This window comes from Pithys albifrons, chromosome 1 (assembly GCF_047495875.1).
Source record: "Pithys albifrons albifrons isolate INPA30051 chromosome 1, PitAlb_v1, whole genome shotgun sequence".
NCBI classification, from domain to species: Eukaryota; Metazoa; Chordata; class Aves; order Passeriformes; family Thamnophilidae; genus Pithys; species Pithys albifrons.
In genome coordinates, this window is record NC_092458.1 from 19,306,290 (window position 1) to 19,327,341 (window position 21,052).

Sequence of the window (21,052 nt, forward strand, 5' to 3'; positions counted from 1 at the left end):
TTGAAAAGGAGAAGCATGTTTTATTTTTTCACACATCAGGAGGGCTGGGTTTTATCCTCAAGATGAATCTCCTAGGATCCTATTTTAGGAAAGTGGTACAATTATTTGAATGATGATGGATCTTCCCAGCCTTTTCTTACACAAACCAGATTCAGAATCTTACCCATACAGGAATACAGCACTTCTGTCTTAGAACCTCCTCTGTTCCTTGGTATCCACTTGAGCTTTGAAATAATTTGCTTTTCATGACAGTAGCCCAACAGACAGAAAGAAATGTCTTCAATAAGCCCGGCTAGCCTTTGTCTCTGGCTGTAATGCACACAGAAGGTGGCTTGTGAGATTATATTCTTTATCTCCAAGCACCACCTAGCATCAGTCCCAGCCTCTGGGACTTCCCCACACCATATTCCTCCTGCAGCACCCATTTCCTGGACCTAATAATAGGGGCTGGCAGGTTCCTGCTATCCAGGCCAGTTTCTCACACAATCCTTTGTGTCCTGAAATCACCTCCTTGAAACTGCATGGAGTATTGCAGAGAGGCGATGGAGATGGAATCACACCACTGTTGAAGCACCTGCAACAGCTGTGTCACACAGCCAGATGACTTGGGTCCTTGGTCCTGTTACCACATCAACCTTGGTACAGCAAGGGAGAAAACAGGCACAGGGAAATTTTTTGGCATTAGCAGTCCCCAGAGCAAACCAGTCCATCTTCTAGTTGTTTTTCCTGTCTAAAATAATTTTCTCACCTTTCAGACTGGGATACAGGGGAGAAGAAAAGAAAACTGATGTGACATGCCTACTTATGTCTATGTTTTTTAGGTATTTTAATGCTATTCTCCTCATTCCAGATATTAGGAATGCTGTCCCAAGCGTCCCAATCAAGTAATTTCTCTTATGGGCAGGATTTGCAGAGTTTTTCTGAAGATAACATTAGAAACATATGCTGCAGACAGACAGGAGACAGAGGATAAGCAAGTATTGGAAGCCCAGTTTAAACACAACCCCCTCACCAAATGTGTTAAGTTATGCCATAAGAGAAGTAGCTTTCAAAGATTTCCTACTGACTTAAGCTTAGACATGTTAGCAGAACAAAATGATTGTATATACTGGATAAGACTGAGGAAAAAAGGGATAGACCTGAGAACGGTGCTACAGTAATTCTGCATTTAACTCTGCTCATTTCTACACATCCTGTGTCAGTTTACCTCATCTTACGTACAAGTTTGTTATTAAAACAAGGATTACAATTCCTCAACAAAACCCCACACTTGTGCAATTGTGGTCAAGCTCACCTTCACCAAGATGCTAGCGATGTGTCTTCACCATCAGTTTGGTTTTTGTTCCTGGATGTGGTTTATCTGGTAAACCACTACTGTCACTCATCTTGAATGTGCCTGCAGCAGCTCTTCCTCCCCCAATTTTGTTGGAAACCCATGCCTGTGTTCTGGTGACAGCACCTGCTACAGCAGTGGAAGTTACACTGAACATGAGCTGAATCAATATACTCTGAATGAGCCAAGTCAACAGCTTTCTATCCTGGTAGGGCTGTTTCCCAGCCTTTCTGCAAACACCCTCTGAGAGATCCAGTGTGTGCAGCTTGTCACACAATGTCTCAGAGCCAAACTCAATGCACGTGAGTATTCAGAGAGGGCTGGTAAGCTCCAGAAGCCTGACTTGCACAAACCTCAGCATGTCCACTGTTTTTTCACAGAACAGGTCCTAACCAGAAGGGTGGTGGTTCCAATCAATATGCATGCAGGGTGTTGTGCTGTCAGTTTTTTCTTCCTGTTCTTTTAACATGGTCTCACCTATCCCTTGCAGCAACAGCTGCACAGTAACACAAGGACTTGCTGATCTGGCTGAGCAATATCTGCTTTCTCTGCTAGAGCATTTTATGGCTGGCTCAGCTGCCCAGTCTGCTTCACTGCAGAGTCCCATGGGTGCAATACCGACAAGAAAAGGGGTGAGTGGGGATGGGAGGAGAAGCAAGGATGGGACTCAGCAGACCCAAAAGATTGGTTCACAGTCACAAGGATCTCTATCCATGGTTCAGCTCCAAACAGTGGATGCTGTGCCAATGGGCACACTGGTGGCCACTATGAATTTAAGCAGATTCCAAATGTGGACACAGTTTTCAGAAATAAAACATTTCTTTTAATTGGCAAGTAGAACACACATTACAGGTCATTAGTATTTTATAAACAATATTAAGTTACAAATACATGTTAAAAATTGCAGTTCATGGCAGCTAAAAGCTTGGAGTCCAAAATGCATCTTTGCAATGTGTCATTACTTCCCTTTCCCCAGGCTGCTGGGTGAAAATGAATAAAAGATCATTTTTCATCTACTAGGAGGTGGTCTACTATATAAGCAAACAAAAAGAAAACCTCATCCCTAAGAGCATCACTAACAAACCTAGGCATTCAAAGTACTTTAGCTATCTTAAATCATGTCAGATGCAATAAGGACACAGTTAAGAATTACTCTGTAACACCTGAAGCAAAGACACAGACATCTTCACATTAAACTAACAGTTCAATGCTTTCTTTTCCAATTCAGTTTAAAACCAGTACTAGCTTCTACCCCACAGTGGCCTAAAGTCCATCATGCAGGCTTTCAAGCCATCAGTGCTAGATGTTTGTATATCAGACCCTTACAAAGAGAAAAATACGGTGTACAACTAAACAGTATACATAAATATGCATTTTATATTTAGCAGATCTTTATTCCCCTCCTTAATGACTTTTGTTGGTATTAGTGAGATACACAGCTCATCCCATTTTCACTACACTCAGAATATTAACAAGTTACCATAATTGTGTGTTAATATACTAAATATCCTTTAACAAGTCTCTTTTAAAAAGTATTTAAAAACATTTTTGGAAAAGTAAAAATCCATTTTCCAGAAAAGCAAGTGGTACTAGGATAACATAGACTCCAGTGCATAAACATCTGTTCAGAGAAAACCCATCTTGACAGTTTTTGTGCCTGGAAACCAGCGTGCCTCATCTGCCAGATTCATATTGTATTCATCCTTCTCACTGTGGTGGTACAAGGTCATCAAAATCAGCTTACTTTGCCTTTCAGTTGGCAGACTTTCAAAGATTACCATTCACAGGGCTGCACGAGAGACACACGTAGCTCTGACACAAGTTCATTTCTTTCTTATGACAGTCAATTTTATCATACCGCTGAGATTGCATCTTCAAAACCAAAGTCTGCTGAATGTGCCTGGAGAAATGACTTCGTATCTCAAAAATATCAAGAGTACCATTCAGACCTGAATTTCTATTAAAAACTGTGCACGGTTAGCAAAAATTATGCTGCTGTAAAATCAAAAGGCCTTCTCCTTGGCCTGCTCAGAATACAAGCTACAATGCAAGAGATTACACAAGAGGAGTTTTTCTCTGCTTCTTTTCTAAATGCAGGCATTAAAAGTGTTACTACGCGTTTCCTAAGACAGCACACAGGGGTGTGGCATAATATACATTAATCAGGAACAAAAAACAGTAACAACCATTCTAGAAAATGCTGCATATTAGCAGTATGCTTGGTTTCCAAAACATAAGGAATTGCATGGGAGTTGTCAAGATGAAGTCCACACACCTTGATCATTGAACTGATCACTAGATTCCAAGAAACCAAAGCAAATTCAAAAATACACATGACAACAACTGCCTAGAAGGCAGAGTTCTATCATCTGTCAATAACCAGATGAATAAAGTGCATAACAAGTATTATAACAGTTTCTTGAAAAGAGAATACGTTTACCAAGTCTCAAAGTTGACACTTATCCATACATTTTGCTACATGTGTGGCTTCCCTTTTGTTTTGCTGCTTAGCTTCACTGATCAGCCCTTCAGCACTGTCCTGTGATTTCCTTTGTACTTCATATGGAATGTGCTGAGATCTCTGATTGTTGCCTGATGTACGTCTGGAAGCTCTTGTCACCAATAGGATGTTCCCTAAAAAAAATGAAAAGAAAAGGTACTATTGAGTTTTCTGTCAGGACATGAAAATCTCAGAGCAGAAAGTGGAATAGACAAAACCTTTTCCGTAAGCTTGATTTTCAAAATTGTAATTGTAATTATACTAATGCATCTTACTTCACCTTGAGGAACTGACTGATTGAATTAATCCTCTATTTTGTTAGGTATATGCAGAATGCTTTATTTATGTGTACACAAAATAGAGTCATGTGGTTGGTATCAGCCATTTATCCCATTTTTAAAGCAACTCTCCAAGATAAGCTGGTGAATACATGTATCTTCTGTTATTAACTGCTCAACTAACATCAAATTTTAAAATTAACAATGTAAACACACCCACACTTTTTTTAAAAGATTAAAGCTGCATGAAAAACCAAACATTTAAAAATTCCTTACAGTCCTTTAAAAGACTGTGATATCAAACCTAAGTTACAGCCCTATTTTGCATATATTTGCAGGATCTTTTTTTGACAAAATATGGTGAAGAGCAGAATATAAGAAAGAGAAATACCATTTCCCAGGACTGCTCCCCTGTTTGGACCACCTGTTATACTTACTGGCTTCCATACTTTGTCTTCTTAAATTTATCCCTCTTATACTGAGCATGCTCCTGCTCTAAAGTTCCAACACCTTCAATAATCAGCTTTAGTGTTTTATATGTCTCCTTAGGGTCATCAATGATGAATGTAGAATATTCCTCTTCTTCAGGACCATCATACACAGATTTGCTGCCACAAGCCTCTGGAGAAAAAAAAATTAGTACAGGAATAGATATCAAGCAGTGGGGAAAAAAGCAAGACAAACAGACTAAAAATACTGTTTTGGGGTTCATACAGTTCTTTAGTTTGCTTCTGTATGACCACCACAGAACTGTGGCTGGTATCAACAGAAGTTCTCTGTCTTTTTGCCTGGCTGTTGGTAGGCACAGAGGCTTTTCCCATGCCTGGTCCCTCTTCCTTGTCTCATATGGAAAGGGCAGCAAGTCTGGCAGCTGCTTCTGGCCTGGTAGGTAGCTGTGCTTTACTGAAGAGAAGATGTTTTCATCTCCATTACCACTAGCAGTATCCCATGCACAGTTTGGGAACTGACACAGGCCTGACTGAGCAGGCCAACCCTGTAGCTCAGTGACAATGTCAAGTATTCACCTGTTGTGACGAGTTCCATCCCTAAGCAGCAAGTACAGCCTGAATTCAAAACCATTACAGGCTGAAGTAGTCATGTTTTACCACACTACCTCTACAAGATATACAATAAGCATAAGCAGAACATGCCATGATTGCTGCCTGCTTAGTGACATATCCAAAGGGGAAAGTCACACTACTTTCTAATCTTACCAGGGAGCCTTCCTGGCTAAGGAATTCGGACACTGACTGCATATGAATATTTGTAACATATTCCTCGTGATCTACTCCTTGCACTGTAGCCAAGTGTATTAGAAGGAGAAAGATAATATTTTGCTCTGTCTCTCTTTTTCCTTAGCTTTCTAGCTTTCTTGTTGTCTCAGTTTCAGCTTTAAACTTCCCCTCCCCTTGCTGCACTGTCTGCGCCAGACCCGCGTCCTTTTCCCCAACACCGAAACTTGATGCTGGCTCTGGCAGTGAGGATTCGGAAAAGGGGAAAGCTGGGCACTGGTTCAGACACTCGGAAGTGTTCGTGATCTTAAGTTTGCAATTGCACAGCAGCCAAGAACAGATTAAAGTGCTTTCCAATCTGTGTGTTTGACACCACTGGCTTATCTCATATTATAAAATGAAGTCCTATTTAAAGATCAGTGGCACAGTCAAGGCTTCCCCACCACTCCCTGTGCTAAACTGGGATTTCAAGTCTGGCACTGTGTATACCGGATACTTTTCTTGGCACGCCTAGTAGTACCAACTTCCTCTGCTGTCTCTTCTTTCTTTTATTCTTTACATCACATCTCTGCTCCCCTCAGTTCCTAAGGGTTTCCCAGCCAAAACTCCACCTTGCAACATTTCGCAGACATCCACAGGTCATCCTTGACAGGTAATTCCATAAGAGCCTTGCCGAAGAAACCACTTGTATCCAAGTTGCTCTTGGGATCTAAACTGGGGAATGTGCACATGACTTCTGGTAACACAAAACCATATTCCACTGAAACCTCAACTTTGCCTCTTGTCAGGATCAGTAATCATCTGGTTCAGTGCTAGCCCTGATTTGTCAATTCAGAGCATCCAAGCAATGCTCTGTGCCTATGCTATTTTAGGATGATGTGGTTAAGACCATCTTTCAAACAACTGTTACTACACAAAGAACTTTTTACAGACTATGAGACTGCACACTGCACCAAAAATAATTCACACAATTGCCTCAAGACAACTGAAGGGGAAACAAGGCAAATGGCCTCTGTGTTCTACAATGTGATTGCAAGCCTGGTCTAGCTAGAACCTAACATTTCACAGCTATTTTTGCCTTTGTAAATATATTGGAGATGCAACAATGTTTCATCCTCACCTTGCATTTTCTCCAGTTTTGGCATATACAAGTTGAAAAGAGAGTAGATGCGCTCAGTTTCTCTATCTCCATCTATATCCAGTTGTATATTTGCTGGCAGGCCTCTGTACAGCATCAGGAAGAGAGGTAGAAATTATATGCTAAACGGTGTATTATGGCACCAAAAGCACTTAACAAGAAAGAAAGTAAAAGTAAGTACTCATGAAAGCCAACAGGTTGTGTGTAACAGAGCTCACATATTTCCCCAAAGAAGCAGCAGACAAGTTCAAATTTCTCCATGACTCTAATGTCCAGTATGGTTTCACTCTGACTTGAAAGGAAAGAGTGCATCAATCTCCAGACATTCTGGTGAATTAGTCTGCTATAACCAGATGGAGGAGCTAAAGCACTGAACTTCCAACCATCCAGATTTTGTATTCTGAGACTAACTACCACTACAGACTTCTCCCAGTTTAAATGAAAACTATTTCCTACAAACCAAGAAGTATATCTTCATTTAACAGAGAGCATGAGTCTGACCCTTAGAAAAAGCTCAGTTTAGAATTAAATCTATCAGCAGATCATTATTCCTGGAATTTGCAAACAGAACATTGAAGGGATTTTACTAGTGAGAGGTGAATCAGAACCAAAGTATCCCATCCCACAGTCAACTCTTATCACTGTCTTTAATGCTAAAAATGTCAACATTTTGACCAAGACATGCAGATTACTGACAGTATCAGAAACACCAATAAAGATGTCCTTTGAAACAAAACCACCATGACACCTGCACACCCAGCAGATCATCTTGGTAACTGCACAGCTGCAAGTCACAGTGCAGAGACCACACCCTTAGGGCAGGATCTGGACTGACAGCAAGTTACCAAACCTTACCCTGTGCAGGGTGTGCAGCCAGGAGTATTGTCTGCAGTAGCTTTACAGCACAGCCAGTGGCCATTCAGATAGGCAGAGGGATGGTAGACTGTGAGACGCTTTTTGTTGCACTGGCTAACTTTGGTGAGGATATCAATCCAGTCCTTGGCCTCCACACAATTATTTGCTTGAATATATAGAACTCTTCTTTCAGGCTGGATCACTTGGAACATCTGCAAATAAGGCATAGAATAAACCACCAGAATGAATCGGTGAACCTAAGACTGGACTCAGAGTGAAGATTTATTACAGGAAAAAAACACAGCATACTAAAAGAATACACCGATAAATAGATTTCAACACAAAACCAAGCAGTAAATGTGCCCTTAACAGAACAAGACCTTTCACCTGGTACAAGGAGTAAGATACCATTCCTGTAGGAGATGATTTACAAACAGCTAATATCAATTTGCTGGTTGGGCCTCAACAAGATTTGTTGTCAGCCTCGGGGATGAAATTTTAGTAATGCTGCAGCTTCAAGTTTTGGAAGGCTGACAGAGGAACCCAGTGCCAGCCTGAAAGGAAATGCTAGTCAGCAGGAGGCAGAAAACAGAAAAACAAGAGTTTGGATCCAGCCTTAGTGAACAGTTTTGCTTTAATACTGCCATTTCTCTAGTCCAGTTAATACCTATTTCAGTGTGACTCTTGCCTTTTAGTAACTTCCATGCTTCTACACCTAGCTGCTATTAGAAAATCCCAGCAATGTCTAGCACTGCCAAACTACACACCAAAGAAAGAATCCTTTTAATACATCTTTTCAGGATATAAATATCAATTTGAGTCTGGGAAGCAGGGAAGGAAGAACAAGGAAGATGGGAGCATGCAGCTCAACCCTCTATTAACAAAAAACTACAGGGAAAAGAATTTTAATGTCCTGCTGGGGTAAATGGAGCCTCCTGCATTGCAACAAAGGAAGAGATTTAAGGAGTATGACTTTGTGTAAGAGGATACCAACAGAAGTGAACTAACATATGGCAACTGTTACTGAGAAGCCCACAACCAAGCCAAGAATTTCAAGTGGTTGCAAGACCTTTACATTACCAAAACCACCAGGTGCCTCTCGAACTACACAGAAGACCTGAACAGTACTTAAAGCCACTCTCACATTCCTCAACCTGTGCTTAAGAACAATGAAGGCCCTTACTGTCAGGCAGGCAGATTTATCATGAGTGAGAAATACATACTTGGTGCAATTCAGAGGAAAAATTCATTGAGAATATTTATAGAAAACGTGAATCTTTAATCACATTTAGCACCCATGAAGGAATATCCACAGCAAATACATCTGCTGTGGTGTTTAGAGAATTCTGTTCTTGCTGCAATATTCTATTTACATATGGCAAGAAAAAAAATAGGAATATATTAGCATAAGAAGGTGGTAACATTACTATTTATGCAAAGACTCTGAACCTTACTTTCCACAATAGATGTAGTCACCTTTGTTTCATAAGTAATACTGAATTTAAGCAACCAAAATAGCACACAGTTTGTTATGTTAACAATAAAGGTGTATTTTTCCCATAATGAATCTTCACAATACAGGCATATTTTGGATGCTCAGACTATCTCAGTAGCCTCAATGTAAGTTAGAGAATTATAGCTCAGCTCCTCTCCACAGACAGTGAGCTTTATCTCAACTGTGTGACTACTTTCAGTTCAATCAAGTTACTTTGCAGAGCACAGCTGGCAACAGTTCATCATGTTACAGCTGCCTTCTGATAGCTTGAGAATTACTTTGCAGCTTGGTTGGGTTTTGCCTCTGTAGTTGAATTACAAACACCAAAGCAAAGTACAGTACAACTGAGACGTGTTCCAGAAGCAGGTGGAACTGAAACTTTTTAACAGAGGTTTTAACAGAGAGAGATATGCTACCAAAATAATACCTGAAACTGGGAAAACACTGCAGAGCCTAGAATTGTATTTCACTTTAATGAAGAGCTGTTTTTTGAGGAACCTGGTATTCAGGGCAAATTTGAGCACTGCCCTGCATAGAGCCCACAAGCACAACAGATGGCAGGAAAGACTAAAAGGCAGAAAAAGTTAGAAGTCACAACTACTTATGCATATAAAGAAGTCTGTAGTAGATGCATGTTTAGAACTGGAAAAAACACTATTTTTTGCTTATTTTTAAATACAATGTTTGAAGGACTGTGCTCAGCTTTATAGGCAGAGGTGTATGAAAAGGACTCCCCATATCAACTGATCAAGTCTGTTCATACACAATGGCTGTCATGTCTTGCATACAGAAACTGGCAGTAGTGTGTCATGCATGAGAAATACAGCTATATTTTAAAACCATACTAGCACAGCACAGATGCATTTTAGACATAAGACCTCACCCAAATTAAATATATACATATGTACTTGCATTAACCCATACAGAAACCTGACAGCTAATAAAGAAGTTATGATCCCTCACAATTATAAGCAGCCAGATCCTTCCCAACAGAGAGGTCTGACAGAAAGGGCAGGGACTCGATCATCTTACCTGTGTCTGACATTATGGAGCCCAGACAGCTGATCAGCAGCGGTCAGTGCTGAGGGTGCTGCAGATCACAAAATCCAAAGACTGCTGACTGGGCTGTTAAGAATTTGAATGGGCTGTACTTTTGGAAACTCCGTTACTATATACAGAACAAGCAGCTGTGGTTGTACATCTTTCAATAGAAATCCAATCCAGGTTACAAAAGGAAAAAAGGCGATTAGGCTGGTCGATCTAGAGCAGCCTAACAAATACATTAATGAAGATGACCTACTTACATTTTTCATTTTAAAGGATTCCTCCTCCAGTCTTTCCACTGCCAGAATATTTTCAATTGGAATGCTGCACAGAGGGTGATCACCTGCAGAACACACATACACAGGTAATGAGCAACTTATTCACAGCTCAACTTCACCTTCTGCCCTTATTCTAAGGGCTGATTCAGTTCCTTTGAAAATCATTTTGACTGCACAAGAAAAGAGGAAAATCTTACCCTCAGCTAGGATTTGCTAGCATGGTCCTTAAGTAATAAGTTCATTTCTGTTTTCAGCTGCACTGCTTTACACTAGCAAATCTCTTAGAAACTAACTATTGTAGCAGGATGTAATATATTTACTGCAAAGGTGACAATGAAAGAAATCATTTCTGTCAGCTGAACTGAACTATGTTGATGGCAGTGATGCAAGATCTCAAAATTGAGTGTGAAATAATGAATGGCATGATATGAACACGTTTCCTTATCCTTCTCACTCCCTGTGATGGAAGGAAGTGGTGTTTGTTGGGTACTGCTGAACAGACAGGAACAATTTACAAAAGCCAAAATCCTCGCTATTAGACAACATTAAATGCACACATCTTGAAAATTCAAAGGTTGTAGGCAAATCCCTGTCTGCTGCATCCAGCTGTGCCAATGTTACAGAACTTATGAGAACAAGTTGAGATGCACCTGAGAATGTTCAGCACAAACTCAAATCCCAGCATAAGGTTTGCAAGTTTTGTTTCCTAGGACAATTTATTAGGTAACTGCGAAACCTACAAATGATGTTGATAACTGATATTAGACAAATGTTATCCAATGATTTGCTAATTTACAGGGTACTTTGCTATCCAAAAAGCTTCTCTAACAGTCATTAAAGACATCCCAAAAAAAGGGCACAAGAACATACAGGCTGATAGACTTGCCTGCACTGTGCCTTCTCCAGTTACAGATCCAGGACCTCAGTCTTCTGTTCCTACACAATATTCTTTGCTATAATGTGTCAAAATAAGACTGGCAAACCTTTGTTACCTTTGCTTTTCTGATATGTAAACTCATGGTTTGTCAGGCGAAACCATCTCTTCTTGAAGTTTTTCATACCAAATCGTTTTCTTCCTTGAGCTCTCTTGATCATGAACCTGGTAAACAGGACACCAAGTGTTACAATACAGCAGATTTTATTATACATGCAAATAAATATAAGCATACATATTTATGTATACAGATGTATACATACAAATATATATGTACACAGACATATGTTATGGCACTTGCAAAGCTTAGGGAGGAGAGTGTTTTCTAATTATTGAGGTCTTGCCTTGGCAAGCAAAGGAGTCACATTCAGGTAGGTTTAGTGCATCTATTAGTTAAGTCTATCCTTTTCTCAGATTTTGATAAGGGGCAAGACATAAAACTTAACTTCTAGTCTACAGAGGGGCTCTAGTCAGTTGGATGAACTGCAGTTTGTGCTCTTGCTGGTTACAAATACAGCTAAAGGGTTTACTACTACAGCAGAAAAAAGGCAGAATGTGGTTAGTACTGCTCTGCTAAGCTTGACCTGTTGACTCTAATCTTTATTGTTTTGTTCTTTTTAAACCTGTAGGAAAGGTCAAAAGGTTTAGAATATGTTTAGTAAACAAAAGGCAGGTGTAAGGTCTCTGAAGCACAGGGGGCTGCACCCTCACATGCTTTAATCACTCTCAAGCTCTAGAAACAATCGAGATGTTCCCCAGCTTCATTTGCAATTGCACATTGATACTGCAGTTGGAAACACATTTTCAGTAGCATACAAAGTAATCTGATGGCTGAAAGCTAGATACCTCCCCCAGGTTTTTTTTGCAGATGAGGGGTGTTTATTTAGTGAGCTGTCAGTTTTCATTTAATTCAAATTTAAATGGGCTAACAAGAAACTGTGATGCACCCACCACCTTCCTAAAATCCACTAAATCAGTCCAAAAGCCTCAAGGTGACTTTGGAAAGTGCAGTGACTTCATACAGATAAGCACCACTTTTGGTGTTAAAAATGTGCATACATATGCAGTAGAGTGTTGTTGATAACAGCTACTCTACACATTACATTATTTATTCTGCCAAATACAGAACTGTACAATGGAGCAAGTAAAAACTACTTATTACAGAGTAGTTTTTATCAAGTAGGAAGGCACTATACAGCACAAGGAGCACACAGAGACAACGGTCAATTACTTGGTTGAAGATCTTCAATAGCAGAGCTAAAATGCTTAGAACAGCTAACACTGCTTCTTGCTTCTGGTATCTTCAGTCAGAAACAACTACAATACATCCACCCAAACTGCAGGTCTGTTTAAAGCTCAAACAGAAACCCAAGTTCCTTCAGACTTTGACTGTTTTGTAACCAGCTGGGCTGGTGCCTGCTGCTTATGGCGAGTTGAGTGGGCAAAAGCTGACAAGGACCAAACAACAAGATTTTTTTTAAACTGGTTATAGCTACACACCTCTCATTCTTAAAATGGTCAGACAGTTGCTGTCTTGGTCATTATTCTTGGAATACTTGGGAAATATTTAATAAAACCATGTGATTCAGGTCATCACCAGGCCCACTGGCCACAGCCCTCATATTTCAAGGTTAAAGCAAATTTCAAAGAAAAAGCCAATATCCTTGGACAGGACAACACTCCCTTCAAGTTAGGTTTTTGTCCTTCTCATGCCAACATTTAAAAGGTGACTTAAAATTGGGAATTCTTACAGAGCCTCCCCTCTTTGAAAAATGCAAACTCCACACAGCAGAGCTAAGAGCATAATTCTAATTAAATTTTTCATAATTGACACAGGCACAAGAAGAACGTGCTCTTATTTTCCAGAAACAGGTGAAAAGCAGTCAAAGTCACAGAAGTTGTAAGGCTGATTTCTTTGTTTCTAACAATTGCAGAAGGTGTGAGAAGTCAGAGCAAATAGAAGCACAAAGGGAAAAAAAGCCCAAGATGAGACACTTTTCAAGTACAGGTTGCTTGGAGAGTCTGTTTCTTCTCATGCTTATGGTAGACCTGAGTCTGGATCTGCCCTAGCCTTGCTTGGAAGCATCACTGTGCCCTTTTTACCTACAAAACCAACTAATTCTCCTTTTATTTGTTTTCCTTTTGGAAAGAACCAGGCAGGCAGCTGTTAAGCAGTGTTGGCAAGACTGATGCCAGCAAAACCAAGTGCCAATGACTAATCTTTGGTAGTGCATGTTCATTCAAAAGTACATATGCTTTCCATCTCCATACTCTCAACAGAAGCAAAAATAGATTAAAAAAACCAAACACAAGCAAAAACATTGCAAAGGCAAATAGAAATCTCACTAAACAGCCATTCAATCCCTAGAAGAATCAAATCAAAGGCTTGTGAAAATTCCCACCCACTTGCCATGATGTAACATGACAATAACACAAAGCATCAGGAAAAAAAGGCTGCTTAACCTTGAGAACAAATTGCATGAATACTGCTTAAGAAATGCCTAGAAAATGTATGGTCTCTTCTTAATCCCTTCCAGTGAGTTCATGGGGATCCATACAGTGCTTCTTGGAGCCTCTGCTTACAGATAAAAAACTCCTTTATTCTCTATTTACAGCAGGTTTTCATTTTAAGGAGGAAAAAAAAAGGTCAACATCAAGAAATAGTAACAAAATGTACTCTGCTGGTTAACAATCCTGGCATTTCAGGATTGTTAAATAGAGCACTTCCTCCCCAAACTTAAGTCAGACAAGTCTACTGCTGCACAGGACATGCTGTCAGCCAGTAGCTACAGCAAAGCAGCAACTGCCTCTACCATCTTACCTGCACGAACTATTACCATCAACTTTCTTTACTGTTAGTTTAAGAGTCCTTACAACAGCAGCCACAGGCCGAGCAAGAAAAGACAGAAAAAAATCAGACAGGAGCAAAAGAAAGACAGAGGCAGAAAAAATGTTTTAGAGTTAGAGGGAAAATGTTACAAACTATAAATTTATTTTGAAAAACAAAAGAATGATAAATGTATGTACAGAATTTAAATAGACAAAATTGCTTCTAGAGACAGATACTTATCAGAGAAGTAAAAAGTGAAGTGAACTGTCGAGGTTAACTGGATGAGGTTGTCATGTTTTCACCAAAAATGTAGTTTTACCATTACTTAGAGGGACCATGAAAGCTCACTTTCAAGCAGTATTTCAGCTTACTAAATGCTGACAAGAATTTAGATTTTTTCACTTTCCTCTTCTCAGCAAAAAGAAACTGTTTCCACAGTGCACTTAGATGATCTTAACAACTCAGTTTTGTAACACAAAAAATGTCACCAATTGGTATCTAAAACTAATATAGCATATGGAACATGCTTCCCAAAAAAGGAAAGGTACTAAAACTAGAAACTGTTCCAAGTGCATCTCAAATTTTCCTTGAAATGGCCATGATAATGGTTAGCATATGGATCTTACAGGGCAGCAAAGCAAATTCCATTTGCAGGCTTTGCCCTCATTAAGATATTCAGTGTCTGCCTTCACAGTGGAATTTTACAGCTTTTATTCACTGGAGCTTAGGAAAAGAACCCAACTTGATTTTAATATAATGCTGATTTAAGTTTATTTTGTCATAGCTAAGCTAATTAAGTACTACAGTCTTCTCTTTTCTCCACTTATTTCAAAACACACTTAAATTAAGATGTTTAAATCAAATGAAAATATGTTAAAATCAGCTACATCACCCACAGAGAGCAGAAACAGCAACCAAAAAAGAATTTTCCTACATTCTTCTCTGAATGCATGGATGGAACAGAAGTGGCAGAAATAAAGATAGCTGCCTTAGAATGGTGGCAGGCACACAAGTAGAGGGTTTTGTTGCACATGCATACTTACCCTTCTTTAAGCAATATAGGCTGCTCTATGCTCTTGTGATCTCTTCTTCCTGAAGATGAAATTAGATCTAGAAACTAAAACATGAACAAAAAAGCAGATATAAAAATGACAGGAGCACATCACTCAAATAAAAATCTTTAACATTTGTACAGCACAGTGATATAGGAAAGTATTATAAAAGTAGTTAAACAGAAGGTAATGGTGGAAGCTTGAGGAATCTGGGAGGTTTCCTGAATTATAAACTAAAAATAGCAAAAATGCTCTTAAGCAGAAAAACTGCAAAAGATCAACACTTCTTGTGCTTCTCCTTTGTCAAACCTATCTTTCACTTCCTTTTGGACTCTTCATCGCAGATCTACAGCATGTTACAAAAGCACACGCATCTCAAGCACTCAGTAGCAGCTTATTAATCCAAACTAATAATTAAGGAGAAATAGATACAAAGAGATTCTACTATTCACATGCATGTAACTTCAATAAAAGTTTCTTCAATATTACAGTTATCAGGAGTCTGCTTTTTTAAGGAGGTTTCCTGGTTTACTAACAGTATGTATTACATTCTAGGACTCTAAGCTTTAGCTTCAACAACATAGCTGGATTTTTCAGAACATTCACATGCATTACTTACATTTTTTACTGCATCTGCATATTTCTGCTCATTGAAATAGTCATAAAATGTGGCCATGTAAGATTCCTTGAAATTGGCCTGAAATACAAAGCCAAAACCATGAGGATCATAATGCAGTTTATACAGAAAATATTATTGTTAACAGCAGTAGGTCAAGAGGAAAGCCACGGCAGATAAGACAGGGGTTTTTTCTTGGCCAGAGGTAAAATAAGCAACTTTCACATTGTATAGCACACATTCGGTAGTATGAAGTTTTTATTTCATAAAAGTAGCAGAACGCATTTCAAATGTTCAGTTGCTACAGTTAGTAACGCATTCTCCAAAAGTTTCAAAATTCTGCTTTGGCTCTTAATCTTCCTCCTAAAAGAAGCTGACAAAAAGTGTGAAAAAAAGAATTCTACTGTCTCGAAGGATTCATAATTGAGGTACATAATCACCTACGGTGGCCTGTGCGAATCCTAACTAGATGACCTGAAATTATCACTGGCTATAGCAGTGTGGTGCTTTAGGTACACTTACTTCAATCAAACATCTATAGAGTGTGCACATCTGGATCTCATCTCAACTGACAGACAGAAAACTGAATCAGAATAAAAAGCATAGCCCTTCCTCTTACTGAGTGATTTTTCTCAGCTGAGTTTTAAAACACTGAAGCAATCCATAAAGCCCTGTAGAGCTGCTAATCATGTACTTCAGACAAGTAGAGAACTGCATAGGTTCTCCTGATCACTTTTCTTTCTTCCAGAAGGAAGGAATGAAAAGCTCTGAAACAGACTTCTAGGTTGGTCACACAGTTTTGATTTACTGAAATCTAGTTCAGATTAAGACAGATTTAGTTTTTCTCTGAGCATGAGAGGCTTATAATCAAAGCAAACATAACCAGTTTTGCATAAGTCTAGTGCAACTCAAGCATTTTAAAGGCTTAATTACAATTAGTGATAAACTATAAAAAAATCACTTTCCCAAATTAAGCCTTTAAATGAAAATGGCATACTTACAGATTTAGATTTTGATAAGCTGCCTAGTGTTTGAATGGTTTTAGAGATAAGTGTCAAAGTTCGAGAAGTCTGAGGATCCTAGGAAAGAGAACAGTATTATATGGACTATTTAAAATATGGAAGAGAGGAAGGTAAATTGTATTTCTTCTGTCTTATTTCACTTGCCGAAAAGTAACATAAAATTAGAAAAGACCCAATAAAACAATGCAGGAAAAAAGTTGCCTTTTCTTAAAAAGGTTTTTGACTCTTAAGCCATCCTGCTCCATAACTATCCCTATTGATCTGAGAAACAAAGGCAATCACTTGCAGAATAAAACCAGAATTTTCCTGGAGGCTGCCCAGGTCCTCCCCAATCCCAATGAGAACAGTTACTGAAGTCTCCAAAACATTTCCAACATTGCTGACAATCAATCCAGCATTAATCTAATGCAGCAAAAATGAAGCAATGATGATCTTTTCCATAGCAGCTAAGACCCTTATGCTCTTTGTCCTTAAATCTCACTGTTCTTCCTGTATCTCCCAAGTTCTACACATACACAACCATTCAACATATGCTTCATATTCAAGACAGGTACAGAAGATCTTTGAACGAACAAATGTACATTTCCTAAAGGCTATTAAAAGAATTAAAGAAAGCATATCAATATACAGACTAAGGTGACAGAACTGTAAATACAACTAGAAAAAAAAAATGACATAGTACTTACTGGATGGTGTGGTGTAAGCTGAAAGAGGTTTGGAGAAAGAATGGCAGGTGCAAAGAATCTCAGGAAAATAAAGCTGCTGACAGCTGTATACCTCACATCTGGGTCACCTATTAAAAAAGACCTCTACTCAGCATTTCAATAATTCTTCCTTAAAAATCTTCTGAAATTATCAGAAACCCTTCAGAAAGCTAACTCAAGCATGTGCTGGAAATGTATATATTTGTGAGTTACAGATTAACTGATGATAGAGGATTTGGAATCAGAGATCATCTAGCCTAAACCAAAGAAATGTTAATGAGAATCTTTTTAAAAAAGAAGTGGGTTCACAACACAAGCTACAAGAAGAACACCATTCACTTTTAATTTCATACAAACATCTGCTATTCCATCTATGCACTGAAGTATGGTGAATAATTTACATAGTTTATGAAATGTTCAGCATAGAGGCCAACTCAGTTACCTAGTTACAGACTGCTAACATATCTATGCCAGTTGGTAGTTACAGAAAATACATGTTAGTTATTTATTTTAACATAAAGAGAATGACAGCCCAGTGAATGTTTTTTCACTTGGGCTTTTCTACTCTGAAGTGACTGTTTAAAAGCTGAATTCGTATTACTCTTTCTAAAACCTCCTTACTGTAATCTGCTTCACTTTATGAAAATACATGGGTTGGTTGTTTTGCCCAGCTCCAGTTTTATATTGCCCACTCCCTCTCACAGTGCCAAAACATCTAGGAGGGAGTGGAAAGAATTCTGTCTTGATAGCCAGAAAACCTTTGCAGCACATGTGGTCCTAGGGCAATGAGCTTGCAATAACTCCAGTTTATAGACTGGCCTTTATTACAGACTGACATATGAGCAGGAAGTAATTCCACTGCATGCAGTCTGTAAAATGAACCATTACAAAACCCTGAACATTTGGAAACTCAGCATACTTGGCAAATACTAAACTCAAATGCAATGATCTTTTTAAATGCTGTTTGCCTTTAAAAGATGTTTAAGAAAAACTCGCACCATCATTAAAAGTCATGTTCTTTTTGAAAGGAAGCAGTGAAAAAACAGCATTAACACACTCTGAATTGTATTTTGGATATGCTGTTTGGTTACTGAATCCCTCAGGGATCACACAGACTGCTAGACTATATCTGTGTTTAAAAGCTATCAGTTACATAAAATAAAACAATAGCATATAGAAACTCACCTTGAAAACGTTTGGCAGCTGATTCTCTTAGCGAAAAGAAAATATCACACATCACTGTAGGGCAGCTCACACCAGATTTTGTAATTACAGTAAAAATGCGATCAACATATTGCCTCAGATTTTCCTGAAAAAAATGTAAAGATTATGACAAAATTAGTATAATTTTCTGCTGTAGAAAGTGGCACTATTCCTGGTTTTATTCATAAAGGCATCATTAAAGGATTCCCACTTTCAACATTACACACTTGGAAAACAAACTCCCACTCAATTATACTCTATTTAGGAAAAGCACATATTCAAGTACAAGAGTAACGATATCATTCCTATCATTGCATATCGTTCCTTCTCATAGAACTATTTTCTACATCATCATCAGAACCACAGAATCATTAAAGCAGGGAAAGACCTCTCAGATCATTGAGTTCAACCGTTAATCCAGAAATAACAAGTCCACTAGTAAACCATGACCTCAAGTGCCACATCCACATACCTCTTGAATATTTCCAGGGACAGTGATTCCACCACTTCCCTGGGCAGCCTGTTCCAATATGTGAACACCCTTAGAGTAAAGACATTTTTCTCAGTGTCTACTCTAAACCTCCTATGATGCAACTTGAGGCCATTTCCTCTCATCTTGTCACTTATCGGGAGAAGAGGCCAAATCCCACCTTGCTACAACTTCCTTTCAGGTATTTGTAGAGAGAGATAAGGTCCCCCAGAGCCTCATTTTCTCCAGGCTAAGCTATGCTTGTCCTCAAGGACAGCAGCAGAAGCGATTAACTTTTGACAGGTTTATACCATAATGTAAAGCTGTTGTAAAATAATTATAAGGGTGATGTTAAGAAAGTTGGCACTGTATCTTGATGAATGACGAGATTATTTGCAACATCAGATGTCTGAGGACCTTCGTTAAACTTGACAGTGTAAACAGAGATTGTGTTTTCAAAATCTAATGCATACCCTGTTATTTTCCAGGTTTTCACCATCTTTTAATTTCACAGGATCAATTTCACAAGGTTTATGGACCTGGCAGATCTAGAAAAAAATATATATTGAACAATTAATATGTAAGTTTATCTGCAAATAGAAAAAGTTTTGTAAAAAGTGTAATTGTTATGTTTTTAAGGTAAAAGGCAAAAGCCAACTTTATAAATAGAATTTTTCCTTTTACTAAGGTATCAAAGGTAAATTATGGGTGATAATGATTTTTTCCCAAAAAGTAGCATTAATTAATTCTACCCTTTTCTTCAACTGAAATGCAGTATTTTTCTTTAGACTCTCTCTAGGAAGACTGTTCAAGAAAAGCCCTATTTTTCCAAACCAGTCAGTTTTGAAAGTATATCCGTATTCTTTAAAACCTGACATTTTCTGATGAAACATTAAGATAACAGCTGAAGAAATTGCCAAATCATTTAAAGGAAGTCTGTGGTCTGCAAGCATTGCCCAATTACTGCACTAAAATACTCACACTCACCATTCTGGACTGGATAGATAATAAACCATTGTTATAATACATGCATCACATGTATTACATGCACAGTTATCTAAGAATAACTGTATTCCCTTACGTCCACTGGATTAAATGTATTACTTACAGCTTTAGAGAAGCTTTCTGCTGTACATATTCTTTATTCATCTAGTTTACTGCTTTATTAATTTTTTTGGAAGCAATATATGGTAGTTTTCATAAAAAAAGTAGTTTAGTTTAATAAATAAAAATTTTCTTTTTCCTTTAATCCAATCCAACTGTTTCTGAATTGGGCGACTCAGCTGTGGTTAAAGTAACACACCGGCTATTAAAAATTATTCCTACAAAGACATCTTAAAATGGGAAGTAGGAAACAGTATTTGCTCCCTGAAGGCCTCTACAGTGACATTTTATTAAATAAACAGGCTAAACCATTCTTACCTCATCTATAATTGGCTTTAGTGTAACTTGCAGGTAATGCATCCCTGCCAGTTTCATTGTCTCGTCAATGCACTTGGAAGTTAATGAGTTTCCTCTGAAAATGGTGTTTGGATCTCTGGAAATGAACAATTTTCTTTAATTTAGTCTCTCTGCAACAAAATGCTAATATATGGAAATAAAAGCAGCAGTGAAAGGTGACGAAAACCTGGGTTTGAATACACAAGCAAAACCCTCCTTTGACATAGCCTGCCATTAAAAGCAGTCATGCAGCATTTAGTGCACTTCCAGGGTATAACTGAAAAGCAGTAGTCATGGCAAGTCCAGAGGGACTACAGATCTTCTTTGTATTAGTGCAGTGTGCTCAGTGCACTGTTCAAACATACAGCATCATGCAGGCTCAAATCAAAGACGTTTACAACATACACAGGCGAAAACTACCTGTTTTCCCATCCTACTGAACAGCATTAATTTGAGTAAGGGAAGGAGGCAGTGATTTTAGTCTCACAACAACACTGGACATTACATATGACCTACTACTTCCACCTAAACACTTGTGAGCTGGGAAGGGGAAAAAACGCAGGCTTCAACAACACAGGTATCTCTTCTAAGGGACTTAAAGCACTGCTCGGTGATAACACCATTAAACA

The 21,052-nt window shown here is 38.5% G+C and overlaps 1 protein-coding gene across 2 annotated transcripts in view; it reads right to left on the reverse strand.

Annotated features, from left to right (window-relative positions):
• Positions 1–2,912: 2,912 nt before the first annotated feature.
• The window catches only part of RASA3 (RAS p21 protein activator 3), a 134,205-nt gene continuing 116,065 nt past the window's right edge, over positions 2,913–21,052 (reverse strand). For both annotated transcript variants that reach the window (XM_071573662.1, XM_071573744.1), the window contains exons 12-24: positions 20,406–20,520; positions 19,457–19,531; positions 18,497–18,620; positions 17,294–17,400; positions 16,587–16,664; positions 15,589–15,666; positions 14,961–15,034; positions 11,146–11,252; positions 10,136–10,218; positions 7,337–7,548; positions 6,464–6,567; positions 4,549–4,732; positions 2,913–3,967 (exon numbers count right to left, since the gene is read on the reverse strand). In XM_071573662.1, coding sequence (XP_071429763.1) covers positions 3,892–3,967; positions 4,549–4,732; positions 6,464–6,567; positions 7,337–7,548; positions 10,136–10,218; positions 11,146–11,252; positions 14,961–15,034; positions 15,589–15,666; positions 16,587–16,664; positions 17,294–17,400; positions 18,497–18,620; positions 19,457–19,531; positions 20,406–20,520 — 1,417 coding nt within the window. In that variant the 3' untranslated portion in view covers positions 2,913–3,891. The remainder of the gene's footprint in view (positions 3,968–4,548; positions 4,733–6,463; positions 6,568–7,336; positions 7,549–10,135; positions 10,219–11,145; positions 11,253–14,960; positions 15,035–15,588; positions 15,667–16,586; positions 16,665–17,293; positions 17,401–18,496; positions 18,621–19,456; positions 19,532–20,405; positions 20,521–21,052) is intronic.